Consider the following 21786-nt stretch of genomic DNA (forward strand, 5'->3'; position numbering starts at 1 on the left):
AGGAATGCAGACTTACATCCATGTCCAAAGCCCAAATGCACAGATTAATTTATAATATAATCTCCATGCAGATTTAGGAAATGAAAAACTAATGAAAATGACTTAAAAATTTTGAATTTTGACGATAAGAACAAAATAAAAGATAAAATGAATATTACCAAGATTAACTTTTTATTGTAAAAATATGATTTTTCGTTAAAGTGAACAATACTGAAAGCTTTTCGTTAAGGTGAACAGTACCGAAAGCTTTTCGTTAAAGTTCCTTTTAGGAAATGGAACACTGAACAGTACCGGAAGCTTTTCCTTAAAGTTTTCCTTTAGGAAATGGAACACTTACAAATCCAACAAGTTCTTTTCACGTATGAATCAGCAAACGTCTCATAAGACAGCATACATTAACTTCGGTGTTAGTTTTCATGAGATCATACAAAAACAGAGGACAAAAGGCCTTTGAATTTGCTGTAGTCTGCAGACTAAGAAGCTTTTGTGGTGCTAGCACAACCGGTTGCTCCTACTCTTCATTTTTCGAAGGGGCCGATGCACTACAAGAAGGCCATACCGTTCGTTAGTCGATTATAACAAAACTTAAAAGAATAGAACATAAATCTTTAAGGAAGAACTAGTTAATCAATTTAGAACAGGCAAATCAAATAGAGCACAATTCAAAGTCAGAGGTATGTTCATCACTAGAAAATTTTGATAAACTCTGGAACTTCCAAGGAGAAAAATGTGTCATAACATGGTAGAGAAACAGTCTAGTTAAAAGAGGAGACGTACAAGAAGTTCGCTAAAGATGAGGCGTATAAAAAGTTCGCTAAAGATGAGATGTATAAAAGCAGTCATGAAGTTTGAACACATGCGATCTTTTAACTAAACTGTTTATCAACTCAACATTGTCCATGGCGACCAAACACAAGTTTTTCTGCCAACACCTTAACATCATACGGTTGAAAGGCTATTACAAATCACAGCATCTGAATTTGAGACCAAAAAATAAAATTGGCTCTGAAACTGGGAGCTGATTTCTACACACCCTTTTTTTATTTCTGGCCATCGAATTGATTAAAACAAACAGAAAAATGGGACAAGAAGATTAAACAAAGCTGTGTAAGAGGAGAAAAAGGGTGTGTGTTCATCATTTCCCTTGAAAGTATGAGCATTGAAAACAATGGGACTGAAATTTAGGTGCAAAATATCATTAAAGTGAGTATACTTACAATGGCAAAGTTTCGGCGCATATGCAGCTCAATGTGTAAATTTCATGATGTGTTTGTGTTTGATTGCCACCATATGCTCCCATTCGTTGTCTAGTGTAGATACTTTCCATTTTGGCTTCTTAAATAATAACGTAGTTTGGTTTTGAGGATTGTATTGAATAACCCGCTAGATTCCAATTTATGTTAAAAATGAATGGATGCAACTCCCAAACTTCGTCCAATTTGAAGGTAGAAGATGGATTAGTTATGAAGGAAACTTATTCCTCTGAGTGCTACCACATCCATTACTTCCTTCAACATCCAGTGAATCTAGTGAGTTATCCAATCCAATCCAACCTTAGACAACGAGGCCAATCTTTCTTGCCTTCGGTGTAATTGTCAATATATTGTTGTGGGCTTCAAAACAAAGGTTGTTCGCGAAGCAACTCCAACATTGTCAATGAAGCCTCCACACCACAACTGCAACCCTTCGAACGTGCACTTCAATAGACACATGGCACAACCAAACAATCGTTTGGCTGCTAGGCCTGTTCTTAAATAGTTTGTTGTAAAACCGCTAAAAGCCAAAAGCTTAGACAATTAGGAATGAGTCAACAATGTATGTCAAGCCAACACCCACCTTCACGTGGTTCTTTGTGTGCAGCTCCACCCTACAACACATGCACATGCAAACAAGCGCAAACATAGAAAAGCATATAGTTGAAGAAGAGCACCTTGCAAATTGGCAAACAAGTGAGGAACATCGTTTAGAGATTTCGAACCCAAAACCTCTTGCAATCGAAGCTCTAGATGAAGAAACTCGAGTTGATACGATGAGTTTGGATGGAGAAAACAAATATGGAATTGGAACAAAAGTTTCCTTTTATTGAGGGATCCTTTGAAGGACTCCTTGAGGGAACCACTATGGATGATCAAAACTGTCTATTTTTTAGGTATTCCCTCAAAGATCATCTTGCAAAAAATCAGACAAATTAGAAACATGATACAACTCCAACCGCGCAAAAGTGCTTTTGGAACACACAAAAGGTTGCACCGAAGGAGCACTTGGGGCTCGTGTAGGACTACTACATGAAGCACTTTTGCCCATAAGCAGTTTCGTTAGAAGTGTTTTAGTATGAAGATATCAAAAATTTAGTAAAAACCCAAGAGCACATAACCCAAAACTGCTTTTAATATTTTCTCGAAATGTGGTTCAAAAGCATTTTTGGTTGTCAGAAAGAACTTTCAGCCCTTCTCGAAGCAATCCCACAGACACCTTAAATTTGGCAAATATGTGAAATACAAGCAACGATATATTTACATTACGAAGTGGGGATCTGAGCTATAAGCCACACAATAGGCAGCCATAATAATTCGGCATCGAAATTTCGTTTACGAAAGTCGAACCTAAGACCTCCCACTTAAAATTTGAAAGAAACACTAGTAGTGTCACCTACAACTACTAACTTGTACGTGCCCATCTAATAAAAAGTTTTCTACATTACCTATGATATGCTTGTACTCACCAGCTTCTTCCATCTTAATAGGACTAAATTCATGTGCTGTTTTAATTTCTATTTTACTCGAAATATTAACAATTCCTTACAGAAAAGTCTTTGAGAAAGATAATAAAATGATCACATATTCTCCTCTAGGAGATGCAAAAAATTCTTAATGCAAGAGAATTTCTTCACCAATTTACGCCCTTACTCAGTAGGATGGTGTTATGATCCCTTAATTTTGTTCTTTCATTTGTTGTAGATGGGCCGTTATCCAGCAGAATGTTATATCTCATGCACTCAAACACAAGCATGTGTCTTTAATTCTTAAGAGTGACCACTTCATACCAACCATTTGGTGGAGAGCATGAACACAATCTCTCACCAGAAAGATTAGGGGAGATGTTTCACGTTCCAACCTTAATTAAGCAAATCATGATATAATATTCCTTTGGCATACACCAAATAATATATATATACCATGAATAATGCAGCAAACTACTCACCAAGGACCAGCCAAGATCTAATTCAAAACTTAGAACAACTATTAGACTCGAGAAGTAATCAAGCCAAGGGTCTTATCTGAGGTGTTTGTAGAGGAGCGTAAAGGATAAGACATAGGTAGGTCTCTGGTCTAAATTTTCCTATTGGGGAAAAAGGGAACTTAAAGTTAAGAAGCTAGGTCAAATATTCATGTTTTCCAAAAAAGTTCATTAATAATTTTTTCCTCATCTCCACAGTGAGCGTAGGATAACTATTTATGTGTGTTTTCCTTCATGAGCCTAGCAAACATGTTAGAAAAGCAAGAATATTTGTGTGCGCCCACTCGCACAACACACAATGTGAAACCAACATGTCACACCTTAATAAAGGGAGGTAAGATGCTAACCACGACTGAAATCTCAGCAACACATATAAAGAGAAAACAAAAGAAAAGAAAAATAATCTTACTTGAGCCATGACATCAGTTTTTTGGTTTCTCTTACAGCTGAACTTACAGCATAGAGTGTCATCTTTTTCACCTGTTAAAACAAGGAAAGAAAAACCAACAGATCTTATGAGACAATTGCAGAGGTGTGAGCTGAAGCAAATCTTCAGAGAGAAGAATTGTGCGGCTGATCAGTTGGCAAATTGGAGCTATGACATGGATCTAGGTCTTCACGTTTGATGAGCCTCCTGCCTGGATTGGAATGACTCTTATGCATGATATTTTTAGGATTGTTAAGACTCGTCGTGTCTTTTACTGATTTGAGCTTATGTATTTGGGTTGGTACCCCGTTATTTATAAATTAAAAAGAAAATAAGACAAACCAATAGAACCTAAGAGGTAAAATGAGGTAGTCACGCAATCTGGCCTATGTGATAGACGCCCACCAACCTAAATTAAATACTTGACACGCTATATCTGATGGTGTAGTTCAGGTGAATTTGAGTAGTAAATATTGAATGCCTAATATCTCCTAATAATTTGAGTCTAATACGAGTTTTCTTTTAGAAGGAATTTTATATGAGTTAACCGGTGGATAATTTACAGTGTCAACTAAGTGGACTAAAACTAGATAGCTCTTCCACATGTGCCGAGTGTTTTCTTCTACTGTGCAAATGATGTGACAGTTAGCAGAAAAAATGTATTTATGTATTTAATTTCTTTTAGTATTTTACCCTTCTTAAGTCAGATTACTTTTAACAATTTTATTCTAGCAGGGCATATTTGAAATTTCAAAATTTACACAGAAACTGAAACTTCTCCCTTTATAGTAGTATAGGTAAAACAAATGCACGAAATTTGAAACTCTGGATTATGTCCCGCAATCCTCATGAAACCTCAGTAAGAAAAGACCAGCACAGTCTTGCATTTGGCAGCCTCCTTAACAGTATTCTACAGTTACTACTAAATAAACAATACTTAAAATTACAAAATCTATAATGCAATGAAAGACATGACAGTAAATTGAGATACCTCCAATTTGTCTTCCTTGGCTCTATGGTTTTTTGGGAGCAAACGAAACTCTTCAGTCAGTCGAAGACATTCTTCAAGACTTTCAGGAGATACAAAGTCAAGTGCTACCTTTATACAAGACTGACAGGAACATTGAAGGTTAGGACAAACCCATAACTTTTTCTGTACGTAGAACAGAAATGTGTAACTTCCTAAAATGAATAATTCATTCAGATGTATTAGTAATTACTTGTGTATTTCTAACTTGATGAGGACATCCTGTGGGAATAAAAACTGCCTCACCAAGGTATTGTTTAAATGTCCAAGGCTCCACATCTGCATATAAAATCACACGTTAACTATATTGTAGAAGAACACTGCAACTTATCAAGACCAATTGAAGGAAAAACAAGATAAGATTCTTACTGAATTCCTCCTTTAGTTGTTTCTTATGTCTCTCATTCAAGTAAAGGGTCTGATCATGAATAGGATGAACCACCTGAGACGACGTGCACAACACATGTAAAGGAACCCTAATGTAATTTGTTCGTATGGCATAGTGAACAAATACTCGCATCGAAACTTACTGAATCTACAGGATGATTATTAATGTGGCGAAATTCTTTCTTTTGTTTTTCCAAGTATTCCCTTAACTTGGGGACATCCTGGCGGCGAAAGATGTCCCAAACAGCACCACCTTGGGCAACATCCAAACTGTCATTACTTTCAAGAGAATCCTTTGTTTTTGTCAGGTTTGACTCTTTCACGTTCATATCATGAACCGCATCATTTCCTGGAAACAAAGCCACAGAAGTATCTTTCCCACCAGATCTCTCAATCATCATGTCCGTGGAACATTGAGCATGTTCTTGCTCTGCTTCAACTCCATTTGCATGAGGCAAGGTGGTTTGTATCAATTCATTCCTCTGATGGTCAAGAGTTGGAAACTTTAATTTATGTATTTCAGAAGTATCAGGAGGTTCTGGAACATGCTCAGTTTTATCATATTCAACAGTATCATCTAAATACTTGGAATCTGACAACTGAGAAATCCTAAATGATTGTTCGTCAACCATTTTTCTTTTCTTCCCATCTTTCTGCATTAGATGATCATTATCCACAATGTTCTCATTTTCAGTACATTCAGCACCCATGATCTGGATTTCGGAAGATTTGTTTGATGATTTTCCTCCAACTGTCCCCTTATCCTCATCTCTTTCATTGTACAGTTCACGCAAGTCTTCAGCTTCATGCTTCCTCTGCAAAGCCTTTATCTTTTTGTGCTGCCAAGGAGCGATCTTCACTCTTGTTGTGTGAGTCAGAACATTTACCTATGCAAATCAAATAACTGTTGTCAACCCTTTGTAACTAAAATATATAATTCAATAAAACTTAATAGATGGAGAAAGACTGTAGACCATAGTCAATGAAAATTGAGGTACAATTACAACTTCAACTAATTAATCCCACCCCCAAGTTTCAATTCAGGTAGCATGTATAATGTAGTGTGGCATAAGAGTACTGTTAAGGCATGATGGGACGAATATTACATACTGAAACTGAATAGTTTTCGGGTCCACAAGGACCACAACTTCTCCAAGACATTACTAAGGCAACATAAGAAAGTCCAATGCCATGGAAATAGCCATGATATCACATAGTTTCGTGGAATGATGCTAACATCAGAATTAAGGCTTAAGCCAATGCCACAAAAGCACATATACATTGAAACATTAACTTCCAAGAGTATCTTTCTTCTTTTACCAAAACTATTCTTCCCTTGTAAAAGAACCATGCCTTTTGAGATAATTACAGAAATGATAACCACGCATAATTTTCTTGACAAAAGGCTCAACTGATATTTGTGCACCTTTACCACGCAAATGAGAGTACATTATTTTAAAACATACAAGGCACTATACAACATGGGTGGACATAAAATTGTGTCCTTAAGATCCCAAAACAGAAAAATATTAAGCAAGAGATGACCTACAAATCATAGTAAAAAATGAATCACCAAGATGATTAGAAGGATGATTTATAAAGAATGAGTAAGTGTCAATTTTTAAATAAATTCTAAATGATAACAGTGGAAAATTTACAAAATTTTGGATAACGAGGTCAATTATGTTGGACACATCAAGCAGAGGACAACAAAGTTATAGAATGAGCAAATCAAACTCTCTAAAACTTAAGCAAAGCTTTCGCACAGATAATAACAGACATACTAGTAGGAAAACATTACCGCATCAGACATATCACAGTGTAGCTTTGTCACTGAATCACCTCTGCCAAGTTCTTCAGAGAATCCATAGGCAATGTATGTTTTGGGTCCCATATCAGGTTTCAATGAATCTTCAGGAAGTTTTGTAGCAAGATTTAGACAACCCACTTCTGGATATTTTGGATCAGTATAGTCACTGAAAGGGAGTGCTGCAATAAATTCAGCGCAATGCCTTGGCAAACGCTCTTCAAATAAAGTTGATGAAGGCCAATCCTTCAATTTCAACATCTCAGGCCACCCACTTCTATGTAGACGACCCTCCAAGTAGCCCATGAAAAACTGGTGAATATTGATTTCCACCTGCACAAAAGTGAGGGTCAGGAGTTTTAATTCTCATAGAGATGTTTTAAGATTATTCTCATTATCTACAAGTAATTCAATTAGTTTTCTATAACTGACCTCACACCAATCAAAGCAGTCAAGGGCCTTCACACTTCGTGTCTCCTCTTTAAACTTTACATTGGCCCCCGTTTCTCTAAAAGCCCTCCACATGACCATAGGTTCCCAACTAAGACCAGATGTCTTGTCAAGAACATTTCTGACTATTACAGGTTCCCCATTTATCCAGTGCCTCTGAAAATGTTCAATTTCATCATCTGCAATGTCAATAGCATTCGGACAGTATAAGAAGTTATCATCACTGTTTTCCCTGAAAGCCGCCTGCCTCACTTCAGACTGTATATTATTATGTTCCTTGGAATCATTTGGCTGGCACAAGGAGCATCCTTGAGAAACATCGGTGTCTTGCATCTTGAAGTCAATAGTAAAATCCTCTGCATTTTTTAACAGTTGCATTACCCAATTAGCTTTACATTTGCGCCTCAGTTCCAGATTTACCTGGCCACAACCTCCACACTCTTTTGGAGGACAAGGAATGCTGTCATCAGGATTCGCTTTCCAATTAGGAAGAGAAAAAGGCACATCAGCTTTAGGATTATCAGAAGCAGAGGTAATCTGGCCCTCCCACACATGTCTTTTCCTTTTCATGTTAGTATTGCCTCTATTTTTCACTTGTTTATGAGCTCTTTCTACAGATTGTTGGTGAGATGTTTCTGCTTCACAACCTCCAGGTTGACAACCTTCCCTTAGCTCTTTGCAACAAGTGAGACAGAGATCATAGGAACAATCGGGGTTGGTGCAGCTTCTGTGGAAATCAACAATAGATGTAGAGCAATTGTCGCTGTCATATAAGACAACACACATGGTCATGAAAAGTTGAATTTTTTTTAATAGTAATGATGGTTGTACAAATAAAAACACAATGAACATTTTCTGCCTAAATAATGTGCATGATCTATGGGCTGCATATAGAAAAGAAAATGAAAGATGACACTAATCAAGAAAAAGGAAATTACTATATGTATGTATTATATGGGAACCCAGTCATGACATCACAACTTAGCTTTCTGCTTACTGAGAACAGGCAGGGATTCCAGATACACCATATCAACAATATTATATAGCTGAGACCACTTTTTCCATTAATTTAAAATTGCTTATGGATCCTCAGAACCCATATATTGACACCCAAGCCCTCTCAATTCCTTAAAATCCTTTACTGTAGTATCATTGAAATGAAAGGAATTTAAACCAGGCAGTACAAATTCTTGTATCTAGAAGTTGCAAATTTACTATAGACAGACCGACAATAGGTATTCAACGCAGATGCTAAAAGAAATGTACTTCTCAGTTCAGTTGAAGGGAGCCTGGACATACCAGTAAATACGTTCTTTTGGGTCTATTTTAGTTCTTTGTATCCCCCCTTCAGTCAGTTGAACACCTACCAACGAAAAAGCCATATAATGAGATTACAAACAGTCCCCTTGCGGCCTTGCCAAGGAAGGAAAAAATAAACTGCATTTATTAGAATATCGTAATAGTTCACCTCGTATTTTGGACTCAATCTCTAGTTCAGAGCTCTGCTCCTTATGAATATACCTCAGAACAGGCAAAGTTTTATAGAGCAAGTACTTGAGCCGCTGTAATTTGACACTGGGTTCAACTTTTCTAGTGTGAGGCTGCCAAAACAATTATACCATATGGAGAAAAAGGAGAGAGACGTTAGACTAGAAACTTGCTAGTTTCAGATTAAAGTACAAAGAGACAAAGGAAAAAAGAACCAACTTTCACAATAAACGCACGCAAGCAAGCTTTGCAGTTGCAGTTGTGACAACAAAACGGGCATTTCTTCCCAATTTCCTCTCTCGTCTTCCCCGGGTACCTATCTCAACATTGTACAATGAAAAAACCAATGAACATCCTTATCATTTGAAACCAATACACCAAGATATAAAAACATTTTGCAATTACACAAAACGTGGAGAGAAATTTGAAAACTTGGTAAAGATGCAAAATTTAGAACTGGGTACTAACGAAAATCCAAACATTTGAAACCAATACATCAACAAATACAAAACTTACAATTATACAACACATGCAGAATTCAGTTTTAGAACTGGGTACAAATGCAAAATTTCGGAACCGGGTACTAATGAAAATCCTTATCATTTGAAAATTTGAAGCTAATACATCAACAAATCACAACAATCGCAATTATTCAACACATGCAGAGCTAAATTTTAGAAATGGGTACGAATCGAAATTAGACAAAATTACCAAAAAACAATGAACTCACTGAAATTAAAGTTTTCAACCATTCTAAATTTTTACTTACCATCTTTCAATGCACTCAAAGCAAAATCGCTTTGTACAATTAGAACAGAAGACAACGCCACTCTTGTCGTTCCGCTGACACTGGTGGCACATCAAGGACACGCGCTGCTCCGAATTTTTGCCAGGCTTTTCCTGCAACTTCAAGCTCTCCCGCTCCTCAGATTTTTTGCTAGACTTTTCCGGCACCTTCAAGCCCACGTGCTCCTCAGATTGTTTGCCAGGATTTTTTTGCAACTTCAAGCCCACGCGCCGATCCGATTTTCTGCTGGATTTTTCCTGCAACTTCAAGCATACGCGCTGCTCCGATTTCTTGCTAGACTGATCCTGCATCTTCGAGCTTGAACGCTCCTCCGATAGTTTGCTAGGTTTTTCCTGCAGCTTCAAGCTCGCACGCTGCTCCGATTTCTTGCATGACTTATCCTGCAGCTTCGAGCTCGCACGCTCCTCAGATTGTGTACTAGGTTTTTCCTGCAACTTCGAGCAAGCACGCTGCTCCGATTTTTTGCCAGATTTGTCCTGCAAAACGCAGAATCGAGAAGCCTCAATGCCGTTGATTCCAAGCAATTGAATTTTGAATATTTCAGAAGAAAAAAAAAAGTTTAAATTTTGGATGTTTCACCTCTTTGGATCGACGATTCTTCGTTAGATTATCGGAACCACTGTTTCCATCTGACTTTCCCGTCTTGGTTTTCTTATTCATAGCATTGTTTCTCTTCTGATCGTAGTGCTTTTGACAATACGACTTCCCCTCCGCCGCCGTCTCGCTGCACCGCCACTTCTGGCCGTCGTTGCGCTTGCAGCGGCTCGGCGGTTCCATGGACGAAGGAATGATCTCGATGGGAAATCGACGGCTGTGATTGGTCTGGGAGGTACGGAACGCAACTGTGCTGAGCGTCAGATTTTTCCCAGTTGGGTAGGAAATGCCCGAAATGTGAAGGGTTGGAGGATTTTTGCGATGCTTTGCCGCTACATATATCACCAAGTCATGTGCAAGCTGTAACACGTGTTCTAATCGCACAGCATGCCACGTGTTCCAAAACGGCCATAAAAGTTACCCTTTCATTTTGCATTTTTTTCCGTTTTCTTTGTAAGGAAAATGGATTTTTATCTTTTCATATCCTATTGAACAAAAGAAGACAAACAACCACCACGGATGGTCTAGTTGATGATGAATAACAGGTTAGTATTTCAGATGATACATTTCGGTTTTGATTATTGATGCTAGTAGATCGTACGATAGTGGTTATAAAAAAGCTAAACTATCTCTGTGAATCTTTCTCGTCACCAGAAAGGTGGCGACCTCTCGAAAAAGTAGACTGCATTAGCGAAGCCACTAGCTGGTCCCCATTTCAACTCATTCTCAATTCAATTCCTCTCATTCTAACTAGCATATGGGCACACACAAAGTGTGTGACAAAATTTTTTATTTTTGTTTTTGAAATAGAAGGATAGAGGAAGAGAGGGATAGAGAATGAAGGAGTGGGAAATCTTTTTTTTTTTTAATTAGAGATATGTTAAGATTATATGTATGTAAGACTTTGAAAAAAAAACAGTAAAATTTGGTTGTGTGAAATTACATTTCTGACCCATATTTTTTTATTCATGTTCTATTTTAAGTTAAACTAGTAATTTTATATGATTTTAGTTGACAATGAGTGTTTTATTAATTAGTAGAGATTACGAATTAGTAAACGAGTCACTAGTGAATTAGTAAACACTTATATAGAATCAGTACTTTTTTTACTCCGATTCCAAAAAATTTAAGTAAACAGCTTCAACAGGAATTCAGTTCGAACTCATTCCCATTCCAACTATTTCTCAATTCAATTTCTCTCATTTTGATCACAAATTAGTAAACAAGCGATTGGGTTCCTAAGTCCTTAACCATTCCCTTAATTATTATTTGTTTGGGCAACAAAGCCTTCCCTTAATTAAACTTATACTACACAAGTGAGACATGAAATATTGCATTACTATTTAATGGTACATACGGCTAGGCAAGCGAGGCGTAGCAATGGCCATCAAAGGGCAGGCCTTGGGCATCGTCATACCATAAACCTCCTGGGTATCAATATCTCCAGGCCTCAACCCTTCCGGCGGTGACCAATCAAAACAATGGAAAAGCCGAGCCAAAGCCATCAAAACCAGAGTCACTCCGAGCGGCGCGCCGGGGCACTTCCTCTTCCCGGCACTAAAAGGCAAGATCTTAAAATCGGCTCCGTGGCTAATCTCGACTCGGCTCCCGTCAACCAGACAATGCCTCTCGGGCCTAAACTCGTCCACGTTGTCCCATATCTTGGTGTTCCGGCCCAGCCCATGAGTGTTGATGAAGACACGTGTCTTGGCGGGTATGTAGTAACCGTTGATCCATGTGGCGCGAAGGGATTCGTGCGGGATGAGGAAGGGGCCCGCTGGGTGCATGCGAAAGGTTTCGCGTACAACGCAACGTAGGTAGTTAAGGTGGGGGAGGTCCGATTCGTTGACCATTCGATTTTGACCAACAACGGAATCGAGCTCTTCTTGAATCTTACGAAGTACACGTGGATGCTTGATCACCTCCGCCATTGCCCATTCGTTGGTCACGGCTGACGTGTCAGTGGCAGCGGCTATCATATCCTAACAAACCCAACAATACATTTTCATTTAAAAGTAAGGCAATAAAAAATATAAAAAAAATATCAATACGAAGTGTGCTATGATCAGTCACTCACTTGCACGAACAATTGCTAACTATGTGGGACCCATATTTGATCAGTAGGCATAAATTGCTCTGACACGATTGATATTAACAAAATTCTTTCGACAATTTGTGAAGTATTACCTGAATTAGAGCTTTGATTTCCACATCATCCATGTGTTGTTTCCCATCCTCACCAGGCAAAGACAATAAGACATCAACAAAGTCCAATTCTCCTCCATCTTGCTCTCCACTTCCCCTCCCATTCTCCTCATTTGCCCTCCTCCTATGTTCTTCAATAATCTTGGTGTGAAAATCGTCCACTCTTTTCTCCACCTCCCTCATTTTCTTCTCACACCCATATGGGTCCACCCACCTCCAAATTGGCAAATAATCACCCAAATATATCACCCCCAAAAGCCAAAACAACTCATGGGTTATGTGCATGAACTCCAAGGCCTCTTGTGGGCCTGCTGACCCAGCACCAAAATATTGCTTCCCAAGCAACATCCTAGTCACATTGTTCATAGAAAACCCACCCAACACCTCCCTTAAGTTCACAGCCTTACTTGTCCGGGATGCGACCAAGACATCCCGAACGAGATGTTGGGCCTCCTCCGCCCGGTGCTTCGCGAACGACTCGAGCCGCTTCGTCGTCAACAAGTGCTCCATGCATATCCGCCTCATTCGCTTCCATTGCGGGCCCAAAGGGGCGAGTGCCACATCACCGCATCCATAGGCTAGATGAACAGCAGCTAGGGTTCTTGGCCTTGATGCAAAGACCTCATCTTGTTTGAGAAGTATTTCTCGGATTATATCTGGATCGTTGGTTGTGATTGCATCAATGCTCCCAAGTTTAAGGTATACCAAAGGCCCATACTTGTTGCACAGAGACGCCAGGTCCCTGTGGGGCAGTGCGCCCAATTGAAGAAGATTGCCTAAGATGGGCCATCTTGGTGGGCCCGGAGGAAGAAGGTTTTTGGTCTTGGGTGCAAATCTGCATTTTAGCCATTGGTATATGATGCTGGTAAAAATAGATGCAAAAATAAAGGTTTTGAAATCCATCTAGGAAATTGAAATATGAACAAAACTTGAGATTATAGTTTGTATATATATAAGGTAGGAATCAATGGGAAGGGAAAATGTTGGAGAACAAAATTTTTAGGTCAAAGCATGCTCTTTACATGCATATATGTTGGTAGTAGATTAGAGGTAGAAAATAAGAGTGCCAAGAATATGAGCCTTTAAATTAGGTGAAAAATTAGGAGTTTAAGACTAATTAGGGAGTGTATCGGTAGCTTAAACTTTCTTGATGTGGAACACCTTTTTATATCTTTACAGGCATCATCACGCGTAATGAAATTTGAAGCGTAATATGTGAAAATTTTTAATTGGGCAATTTGGAGAATGTGTGGTCATTGATCTTCACACGTGAGGTAATATGTTCCGATACGATAAAACATAACTCATAAACCTTTGCATGTTTCTTAACTTTCCGATACCTGATTATTCTTTCATTTAGGTACGAGGTCGGCAAACTTATGTCTTAAGGTCGTCAAGCACGAGTATATTTTCATGTTTTGTTTTTGGTTTAACTCTGCAAGTGAGTTGGTTATCAAACAAAAGCACTCATCCTACCCTACCAATTGTTTGTGTATTGACGGTAATATAATGTGATATGCCGATGTGTTACGAATTCACTTACGAACTTACTACTTATACTCTAAAATTATAACCATAATGAATATACACCACATGACATGTTGAGTGAAGTATATTTAAACTAATTTGTGCATGTACAAGTTTTAAGTCAAGTGATCTTGTACATTTTGTAACTACGTGAACTTGTTTGGAAATACTTTAAAAATGATTAAAAGCGATTTTATATATTAAAAAATGTTATTGGGTTCGAAAAGAACTTGAAATAGTTTTTGCAAGAAACACAGGTGCCTCTTGCAAGAATCACTTCAAGTGCTTTTATAGGATTCATGTGCAGTTTTCTAAGGATTAGTTTCAAAAATATTTTCACTTAAAACGCTTATCAAAACACAGTTTATGTGAGATTGATTATGAATATATTAGGTGTTTATAATCACATAAAATTGTTTATCAAAACACAATTTATAGAGATTGCTTATGAAGATATTAGTGTAATATCATTATACCATGATCTAAAGTGACTTCAATGTGTAATAAAAAAAACATTTGTAACAAAATCGCTTATGACGAAAGCTTTCTATCCCAACCGAGCCCAAAAATTATACCAAAAAGAATAAAAATATTGATATTCACACATCTATTTTTATTTTTCATACATTTTTATTAATTTTTTTTTCTTAATATTTTTTAATTAATTATATCCGACGATCAAAAACTTAAAAAGGTTGTCAGAAGAAATGAGGGAGGAATAATACCCTACCCTTCTCATATTTTAAGGCCCAACGGAGTCGTTTGACGTCGCCTGGCCCGTCTATCGGAGTGAACTCTCCACCTCCACTCCCCAACTTAACCTCAAAAATAAAAACTCCTTCCCCTCATTTTCTCAGCAAAAATTTTCCCGAGAAAATTAGCAAGCAAAAATGGATTCCGACACTCTACGGAAAATCGAAGAAACGGTTTTGTGTATACTGAAGAAAACGAATTTGGAGGAGATGACTGAGTTCAAAGTCCGAGAGATGACCTCGGAGCAACTCGGAATTGAGCTATCGGATACTGAGCACAAGAGCTTCGTGAGAAGCGTGATCGAAAGTTTTCTGCTGTCGGGCACGGAGCCCGAGGGGAACGCTGGGCAGGAGCCCATGGAGACGAATGTGCGAGAAGAGCAGGGCGCGAGGTTGAAGAAGGAGGCGAGTGAGGACGGAGGCCGTCTAATTTGTAAGGTAAAACCCCAATTTTTGTGTTTGGTTACTGAGAAAGTGTGGGAAAAGTTTGAATCTTTATTAATCAGTTTTAGCATTTAGGTGAGTTTTTAGTAAAGTGAGGTGAATGTAACTATTTGGCTTAGTTGGTTTGAGGATTTACAGATTTTTACTCTCAAATGTGAATAAAGGATTGAAATTTAGTGTTTTCTTGCTAAGTATTTGATTCATTTCTCTTTTTACGAGGCGATATTCTAAACTACTCTAATTGGATAGGGTTTAGGGTTTCATACGCTACTGTGATCTACTGGCCTAACCGCCATCTACATTTGATTCATCTTTGAAAACATTTGTTTAGGTTTAGAACACTAGATTCTGGTAAGGTTTATGGAAATATGCAGGCCAACAGGCAAGAGAAATTGAGTTTTTGAAGTGGATACATTCATCGGATTAAGAAAATTCTGAGCTGCGTGTTTTCTTGTATTTTCATCATATCGTGTGTCTGTCTGTTTCGATTTCTGATCTGAAGTTTTTTGTTTGATTAGCTGTCCAGCAGGAGAAGTGTGGTGATTAACGATTTCAAAGAGAAAACTTACGTGTCAATTAGAGATTTTTATCAAAAAGATGGAAAGCAAATTTGTACTCCCAGAGGTGACCACCTTTCAGCCAAATGTTGCATCTAATTTATCTACGGTGAAACTGCTTTACATTTCTTCCCTGGTCTCATTGAAACAATTCATCATTTGCATCGGTCTCCTTGTTATTGATAAGAGATAAGTTTTTTAAATATTGAGTTGATTATTGTCCTAACAACATCCGCTGCTTTGCTAGATCGCACACACGTATGTTCTGTGTTGAAATCCATTCTCCATACTTCTCTCTGCACGTCACAAATGTGCACACATTGCAAAAGCTATTAGATTTGGGTTGGAATTAATGCCTTGTATTTTTTCTATTTCCAATGCTTTTGTTTCGGTAGTGAGTATTGATAATATCTTTTCAGGAATTAGTTTGCCGGTCGAACAATGGGCAACGTTCAAAAAGAGCGTCCCTGCAATAGAGGAAGCCATTAAAAAGTTGGAGTCAAAGTTAAGGTGAGAGTAAACTGTTGATAAATTGAATAAATGTTCAATCCATTTTAATAAACCTCTTCTCATATTCTGCTTTATCTTGAGCAAGTGGATTTGTAGGCTTCTCCTCGATAACTATTTTGTCGCTGTAAAATGGTTGACTGACTTCTAATAATACAAATGCAGATCTGAACTTGAGAGTAAACAAACTGAACATGGTAAGCAAGCTGAAGACACGTCTAATTCATTGAATGATATTGCTCCTCAAGAACTTGCTACCGTTGAGACTAGCCGTTATGATGGGAAAAACTACCCATTCTGGGCGCAACAGATGGAGCTTCTGTTGAAGCAATTAAAGGTTAAATATGTGCTGTTTCAGCAACGCCCAAGCAGTCTGCTTGGCCTGGAAGCAACTAGTGAAGAAATTGCTCATTCAAAGGCTGCTGAACAGAAATGGGTGAATGATGATTTAGTTTGTCGTCGCAGAATATTAAATGCTCTATCTGATGATCTGTTTTATCTTTACTCAAAGAAAACTATGACTGCTAGAGAACTGTGGGAAGATCTAAAACATATGTATCTATATGAGCAGTTTGGAACAGATAGAACTCTAGTTAAAAAGTACATCGAATTTGAGATGCTCGAAGGAAGACCAATTTTGGAGCAAGTTATGGAATTTAATAGAATTGCCGATTCCATTGTAAATTCTGGGATGACAATTGAGGAAAAATTTCATGTCAGTGTCATCATCTCCAAACTCCCCCCATCTTGGAAGGATGTGTACATTAAGTTGTTGCGCGAGGAGCATCTACAGTTTTCAATGCTAATGGATCGTTTGAAGGTTGAAGAGGAGTCCCGTATTGGGGATAACCATAGAGTACCGTTTAACCTGACGAGCGATCTGCCAGGGAAATCTGCACCAAGGCGAAGAGATATGAAGCCACGAAGCATGCAATGGAAGAGGCAAGAAGTGGAGACAAATGGCAGAGTTATTTGCCATGCTTGTGGCAAGAAAGGGCACATCGCTCTGCATTGTCGTTATCGTAGCAGGAAGGATGACTGGGAAGCTAATGATAAGAAGCACGAGGGAAATGGATCTTTGCCTGCAAGTGGAGGTCAACATGTCTGAGAAGGCAGATGACAGGAAGCTAATGAGAAGCAGCACGATGGAAAAGGATCTATGCCTACAAGCGGAGTTCAACGTGTCTGAGAGGGCAGCGGAATAGCTAGTTTCCGTAGAGCTCCCCTCCCATCTCATTTTTACTAACAGTATTATTACCCTTTATAGAGTTGGCAAGTACAAAGTGTGTTATAGTTCCAAAGACGGTCCTTGAGGGTCATGTTCTGTTGAATTTGATACAAGGTCCAAGTCTGCTTTAGAGTACATGTTCTTCTTGTGAGCAAGGCTTTGAAATCGATCATAATTTTGTACCGCACGTTCTTTCTGTTTCAAATTATTGTAAATTCATACCATTCTTTCCGAAAAGATTGTCGATTCAGGTGCTTGAGATTCATCTAGGTTTGACGTTGTAAATTCTTATATACGCATTGTTTACACAGTGCTTCTCTAACAAGAACTCGTCTTCTGTCATGCGAGTGATTTTTACGACACTGAAGGGAAAAGAAAGTAAAAGTTGGAGCTTCAACGATAAAAACGGAGTTACGAAAATGTACAGAGGGTTTGAGATGCATCCAATCAGGCGAAAAATACCGACCTTCCTGAATGTATTTATTCTTCATGCGAAAATTTCTAAGATTACAACACAAACAAAACATGGCTTGAGGATGAAAACAGCACAGGCTCAAGCCAACTGATATGCGACAGACGGAGAAAATCAACACAGAAAACAATCCAGCTGATCTGCTGACGCCGCCATCATGGCCTAAAAACCGACCAATCTGCCGATGCCTGCCATCTTGGCCAGCATCTGTTATAACCAATACAAGAAAAAGTAACATTCAGTCTATAATGGCAAGTTCAGGACACCAATCATGGTGGTATAAATGGATAAATTTGCAACGACAGAAGCCCATGGATTATTTTACGGTTCTCAAGAGATCCTTCGGGTGGTACCTGCGAAAAGGAAAATTCTCGGATCACACTTTTCGTGCCAAGTTTGACTTAAGCGAAGGCCAACAATTCTTGTTCTCTTTGCATATCCTCGGTAACATGCGTTCGCTTCAATTTCAGCTTCTTGATCATATCCTCAGTTTTGTCGTAGTTTACAGTCATACTAGGTTCTCCAGATTTTGCAAGAAACTTGATCTCTATATCTCTACTGAGAGTAGATAACGTTTTAATAAGAAAAATCAGTATTTACCATTAGACTAAATTTTCGAGAGCTCTATTTTAATTCCAAACTAACCTGCTTCCCAGGATGAACACGCCACTCTTTTTGATAATCCCGCCATCTAAAGACAGTGCTCCATGATTTATGCATGGGAGAGCGAGAAGCATCTCCGCTCTGGTTCTGTATATTTGGAGGCGAGAAAGGAGACTATAGAATAGTGTCTCTCTGAGACCATGCCCGCTGCTGGTGACATTAACTAAGTTATTGCTATCCAGATTGATCGCGTTCACTGCATAATCAAGAAAGCCATGCGGACACTCCCCATTTGGTAGCTGTGGTTTGGGAATATCAAGCTTCCTTTGTGGATCATCAGCTACAAACCCCCCAACATATAGACTAAAAACAAACAACCGTTACAATGTAATAAGTAATAGCAACTTGAAAGAAAACATTGAACAGGTTTCTTGCCTCAATTCATCTAGACATATGACCAGAAAGCGCCCTTTTATGCTCTTCCCAATAGAAGCTCCTAGACCATGTATGCCGGCGCTGGTGAGTATTGTCCCATCCCCATCATACTTCTCTAGAACCATAACAGCTTCATTTGTCCTGCATACAATCGCTAGCATAGTTTGCTGTCCCAAGTATTCCGAGAGAAGCCTAATTCAAAGTTACAGGGAAGTACATGTCAGACAACATTGTAAATAATGGCCTTTATGGGTCAAAGATTAATCATAAAAGCAGGCCATTGGTCTTCAAGAGGCCTCATATGCACCCCACATACTAGCTTGGCATATAATTTGTCTGTTCTAAACAAGACCAGTGGTTTTTTTAAATCAGGAATTATATGCAGGAATGAACTCAACAACACAACCTTCTAACCAAGAAATGTGATCTGAAGAAATTTTGACTTCATCCAGTGAAAACATTCTGTTTAATAATATTACTGAGAAAGGAATGGATAATAAGAAAATGTGACCTGCTAAGGTTGTCATCGTCAACTCTGCCAAGTGTGGCAACAATGCCAACAATACCCAGCACATCCTTTGTCAGAGCCAAATTCAAAGCCTGAGTTGCATGCTGTGATTCAAACAGTTTCAGCCTGCACAATAAACCAGCCGCAGATTTTTCGTGCCGCAATATTTGGTCATCCTCCTCAGCAGTAGGACCATTTTCATTTGTTATTACAATACCATTGGCAGATTGATGCTTAGCAAGACTACCTGGAAAGACATGCGAGGTTTGGTAGTGTCATATCTAGAACATACTAGACATAAAAGAACAGAAGAATTTTGTACAACACAGTAATGTCCTGCTAGTTTAACATACTCAACATGACAAAACTTTAACCTTTTGATAAAATAAGAAAGAGTAGCCCTACCCGAAAGCATCATACTTCAAAATGCGATTTGGTTGGATAAGTAGAAGGGGAGGGAGGGGGTTTACCTTGCAATTCCAGTATAGATTCACCTAAGCGGTTTATCTCATTCTGAAGGAACTTAATATTATCCTCGTGCCGCTTGATTTCTAGATTATTCTGAAGAATTTGTTAAAATGAACTAATGAGAAATTGGTTGTTATCGATTCAGCATATAGCAGAAGTTTGCAGCAATCATTTGTGCTTTTCCAACAACGACTCAAACTCGAGGATCAGTAAATAAGTACACAACTTTGCATATCACAAATTGACATTACAATGCCACATTCTTACACCATGCTACCTTCCAAACTTGGCATTTGTTTTATACATTTACCATCTAACGGTCATACATGCAACCAAAACGAGAGAATATCATATCTGACCATATTTGACCGTTAGATGGTGAATGTATATATTTACCTTCCATTTGCTGACCATATAGCAGACGATTGCAGCAATCACTTGTGCATATCCAACGACGACTCAAACTCAAGGATCAGTAACACATATATATATACACACAACTTTACATATCACAAATTCACATTACATTCCCACATTCTTACACCATGCTACCTTTCGGATTTGGCATTTATTTAATACATTTACCATTTAACGGTCATATATGCAACCAAAAGGAGAGAATATCATATCTGGCCATATCTGACCGTTAGACGGTGAATGTATATATTCACCTTCCATTTGCTCACCAATATTCCATTTTTTTTTTATATATTTAAACCAAAACCCATGCAATGAGGCTTACATTCCAAATTTTATCGGGGCTTACATACCATGTAAATAAATCACCTTACATTGTCCAAAAGATAACAAAATCAGTCAAATAAACGAATCCCAAACAAAAATGCTACTTTTACTATCTAGTGTAACAGGTCTCTGATAAAGATGGGACCCACATATGCGTTGTCGGACCCTCTCTCTATCAGAATTAAGCATGACTCAATCCCAAATTTTGGAACTCTATGCACATTTATGTTTCAAACTGGCAAATACCCAGAAATTTTTTCTACCACGAGACCAATTTACAGCTTAAAATTATAGTGAAACATTCTGGGCAGTTAAAAATCCAAAAACTACAGCTTTTACTCCAGTTCACAGTAAAAATTGAGAGTTTGTGCTGCAGCAAGCTTCAGGAGTGAAAGCAGTGGAGAAATGGGAAATAAGAGAAACAAAATGTGGCAGAGATATAACCTGGTGGTTCGGTTTATACATGCCGGCGGCGATGAAGCTGACTGAGAGCGGCTCTCTGATTTTTGCTCTCTGGAGGTCTCGGGCAGATCAAAGCAGAATGGCAGCTTTGTGGGTTTTCCGAAACTTGGTTGGCATTTTTCTTAAAACACCCTGCCATATAAGTACGTTGTGAATTTTGTACTTCCTCCCACAATTTATACATTTTCAAATTTCCTTCAACATTTGGCTTTTTTTATTTTTTTATTTTATGTTTTTTTAGGAGAACAGTTTAGGGTTTGGAGCTTTCAAAAAATAGTTTAGGGTTTAGTATTCATGAAAAGCTACGGATACAATATTCGTACAGACGAAGAGCATTATTTTAAAGAAAAAATACTTGCAGACAAAGGTCTGTAAGCAATGCTAACAGGGACAGACTGATCCAGAAAAATCAATGCATCCATTGCTGCAAGATCATGTCAGAGATTAAAACGCTCAAATCAATGAAATTAGTGACACAGGATCGTCGCACGATGTACGATGAATGAATAATATTGGAGGATCTTAGGATCCTCACAAAAAGGATCCTCCTGAGAATTTAGTGATCATTAGAGCTTATTAATGTGAGAATAAGTATGGTTAGGAGGGTTTGCTTCGAACAAGTATCATTTATTAACTTTCGAGTTTTGAT

General features: G+C 38.3%; 4 protein-coding genes across 8 annotated transcripts; 1 reads left to right on the plus strand and 3 right to left on the minus strand.

Annotated features, from left to right (window-relative positions):
- Window positions 1–298: 298 nt before the first annotated feature.
- On the minus strand, window positions 299–10544 carry LOC126620259 (lysine-specific demethylase JMJ27). 2 transcript variants are annotated; one of them, XR_007622312.1, is made up of 13 exons: window positions 10211–10544; window positions 9593–10107; window positions 9043–9139; window positions 8804–8936; window positions 8635–8698; window positions 7318–8098; window positions 6880–7218; window positions 5222–5965; window positions 5061–5133; window positions 4885–4970; window positions 4656–4775; window positions 1218–3717; window positions 299–542 (listed from the first exon to the last, which is right to left on the minus strand). XR_007622312.1 is itself a non-coding variant. In XM_050288777.1 (13 exons), the coding sequence occupies exons 1-13, from the start codon at window positions 10406–10408 to the stop codon at window positions 512–514; spliced, it is 3252 nt and encodes a 1083-aa protein (XP_050144734.1). In that variant the 5' UTR covers window positions 10409–10544; the 3' UTR covers window positions 299–511. The 2 variants fall into 2 exon arrangements, 1 of the variants encoding a protein (XP_050144734.1); XM_050288777.1 differs by having other exon boundaries at window positions 3647–3717.
- Window positions 10545–11375: 831 nt separating this feature from the next.
- Window positions 11376–13333, minus strand: LOC126614013 (cytochrome P450 703A2). The gene is made up of 2 exons (XM_050281645.1): window positions 12413–13333; window positions 11376–12207 (listed from the first exon to the last, which is right to left on the minus strand). The coding sequence occupies exons 1-2, from the start codon at window positions 13331–13333 to the stop codon at window positions 11569–11571; spliced, it is 1560 nt and encodes a 519-aa protein (XP_050137602.1). The 3' UTR covers window positions 11376–11568.
- Window positions 13334–14690: 1357 nt separating this feature from the next.
- LOC126629740 (uncharacterized) lies at window positions 14691–17682 on the plus strand. The gene is made up of 4 exons (XM_050299849.1): window positions 14691–15147; window positions 15672–15777; window positions 16130–16220; window positions 16383–17682. The coding sequence occupies exons 1-4, from the start codon at window positions 14848–14850 to the stop codon at window positions 17323–17325; spliced, it is 1440 nt and encodes a 479-aa protein (XP_050155806.1). The 5' UTR covers window positions 14691–14847; the 3' UTR covers window positions 17326–17682.
- A 194-nt stretch (window positions 17683–17876) lies between these two features.
- LOC126629749 (protein DEFECTIVE IN MERISTEM SILENCING 3-like) lies at window positions 17877–21513 on the minus strand. 4 transcript variants are annotated; one of them, XM_050299868.1, is made up of 8 exons: window positions 21301–21513; window positions 21120–21223; window positions 19934–20024; window positions 19467–19710; window positions 18956–19147; window positions 18563–18883; window positions 18271–18475; window positions 17877–18124 (listed from the first exon to the last, which is right to left on the minus strand). In XM_050299868.1, the coding sequence occupies exons 2-7, from the start codon at window positions 21138–21140 to the stop codon at window positions 18319–18321; spliced, it is 1026 nt and encodes a 341-aa protein (XP_050155825.1). In that variant the 5' UTR covers window positions 21141–21223; window positions 21301–21513; the 3' UTR covers window positions 17877–18124; window positions 18271–18318. The 4 variants fall into 4 exon arrangements, with proteins under 4 accessions (XP_050155825.1, XP_050155831.1, XP_050155815.1 ...); XM_050299874.1 differs by lacking the exon at window positions 21301–21513 and having other exon boundaries at window positions 18271–18472; window positions 21120–21292; XM_050299858.1 differs by lacking the exon at window positions 21301–21513 and having other exon boundaries at window positions 21120–21292.
- Window positions 21514–21786: the final 273 nt, after the last annotated feature.

The sequence above is a fragment of the Malus sylvestris genome, chromosome 1 (assembly GCF_916048215.2).
Source record: "Malus sylvestris chromosome 1, drMalSylv7.2, whole genome shotgun sequence".
NCBI lineage: Eukaryota > Viridiplantae > Streptophyta > Magnoliopsida > Rosales > Rosaceae > Malus > Malus sylvestris.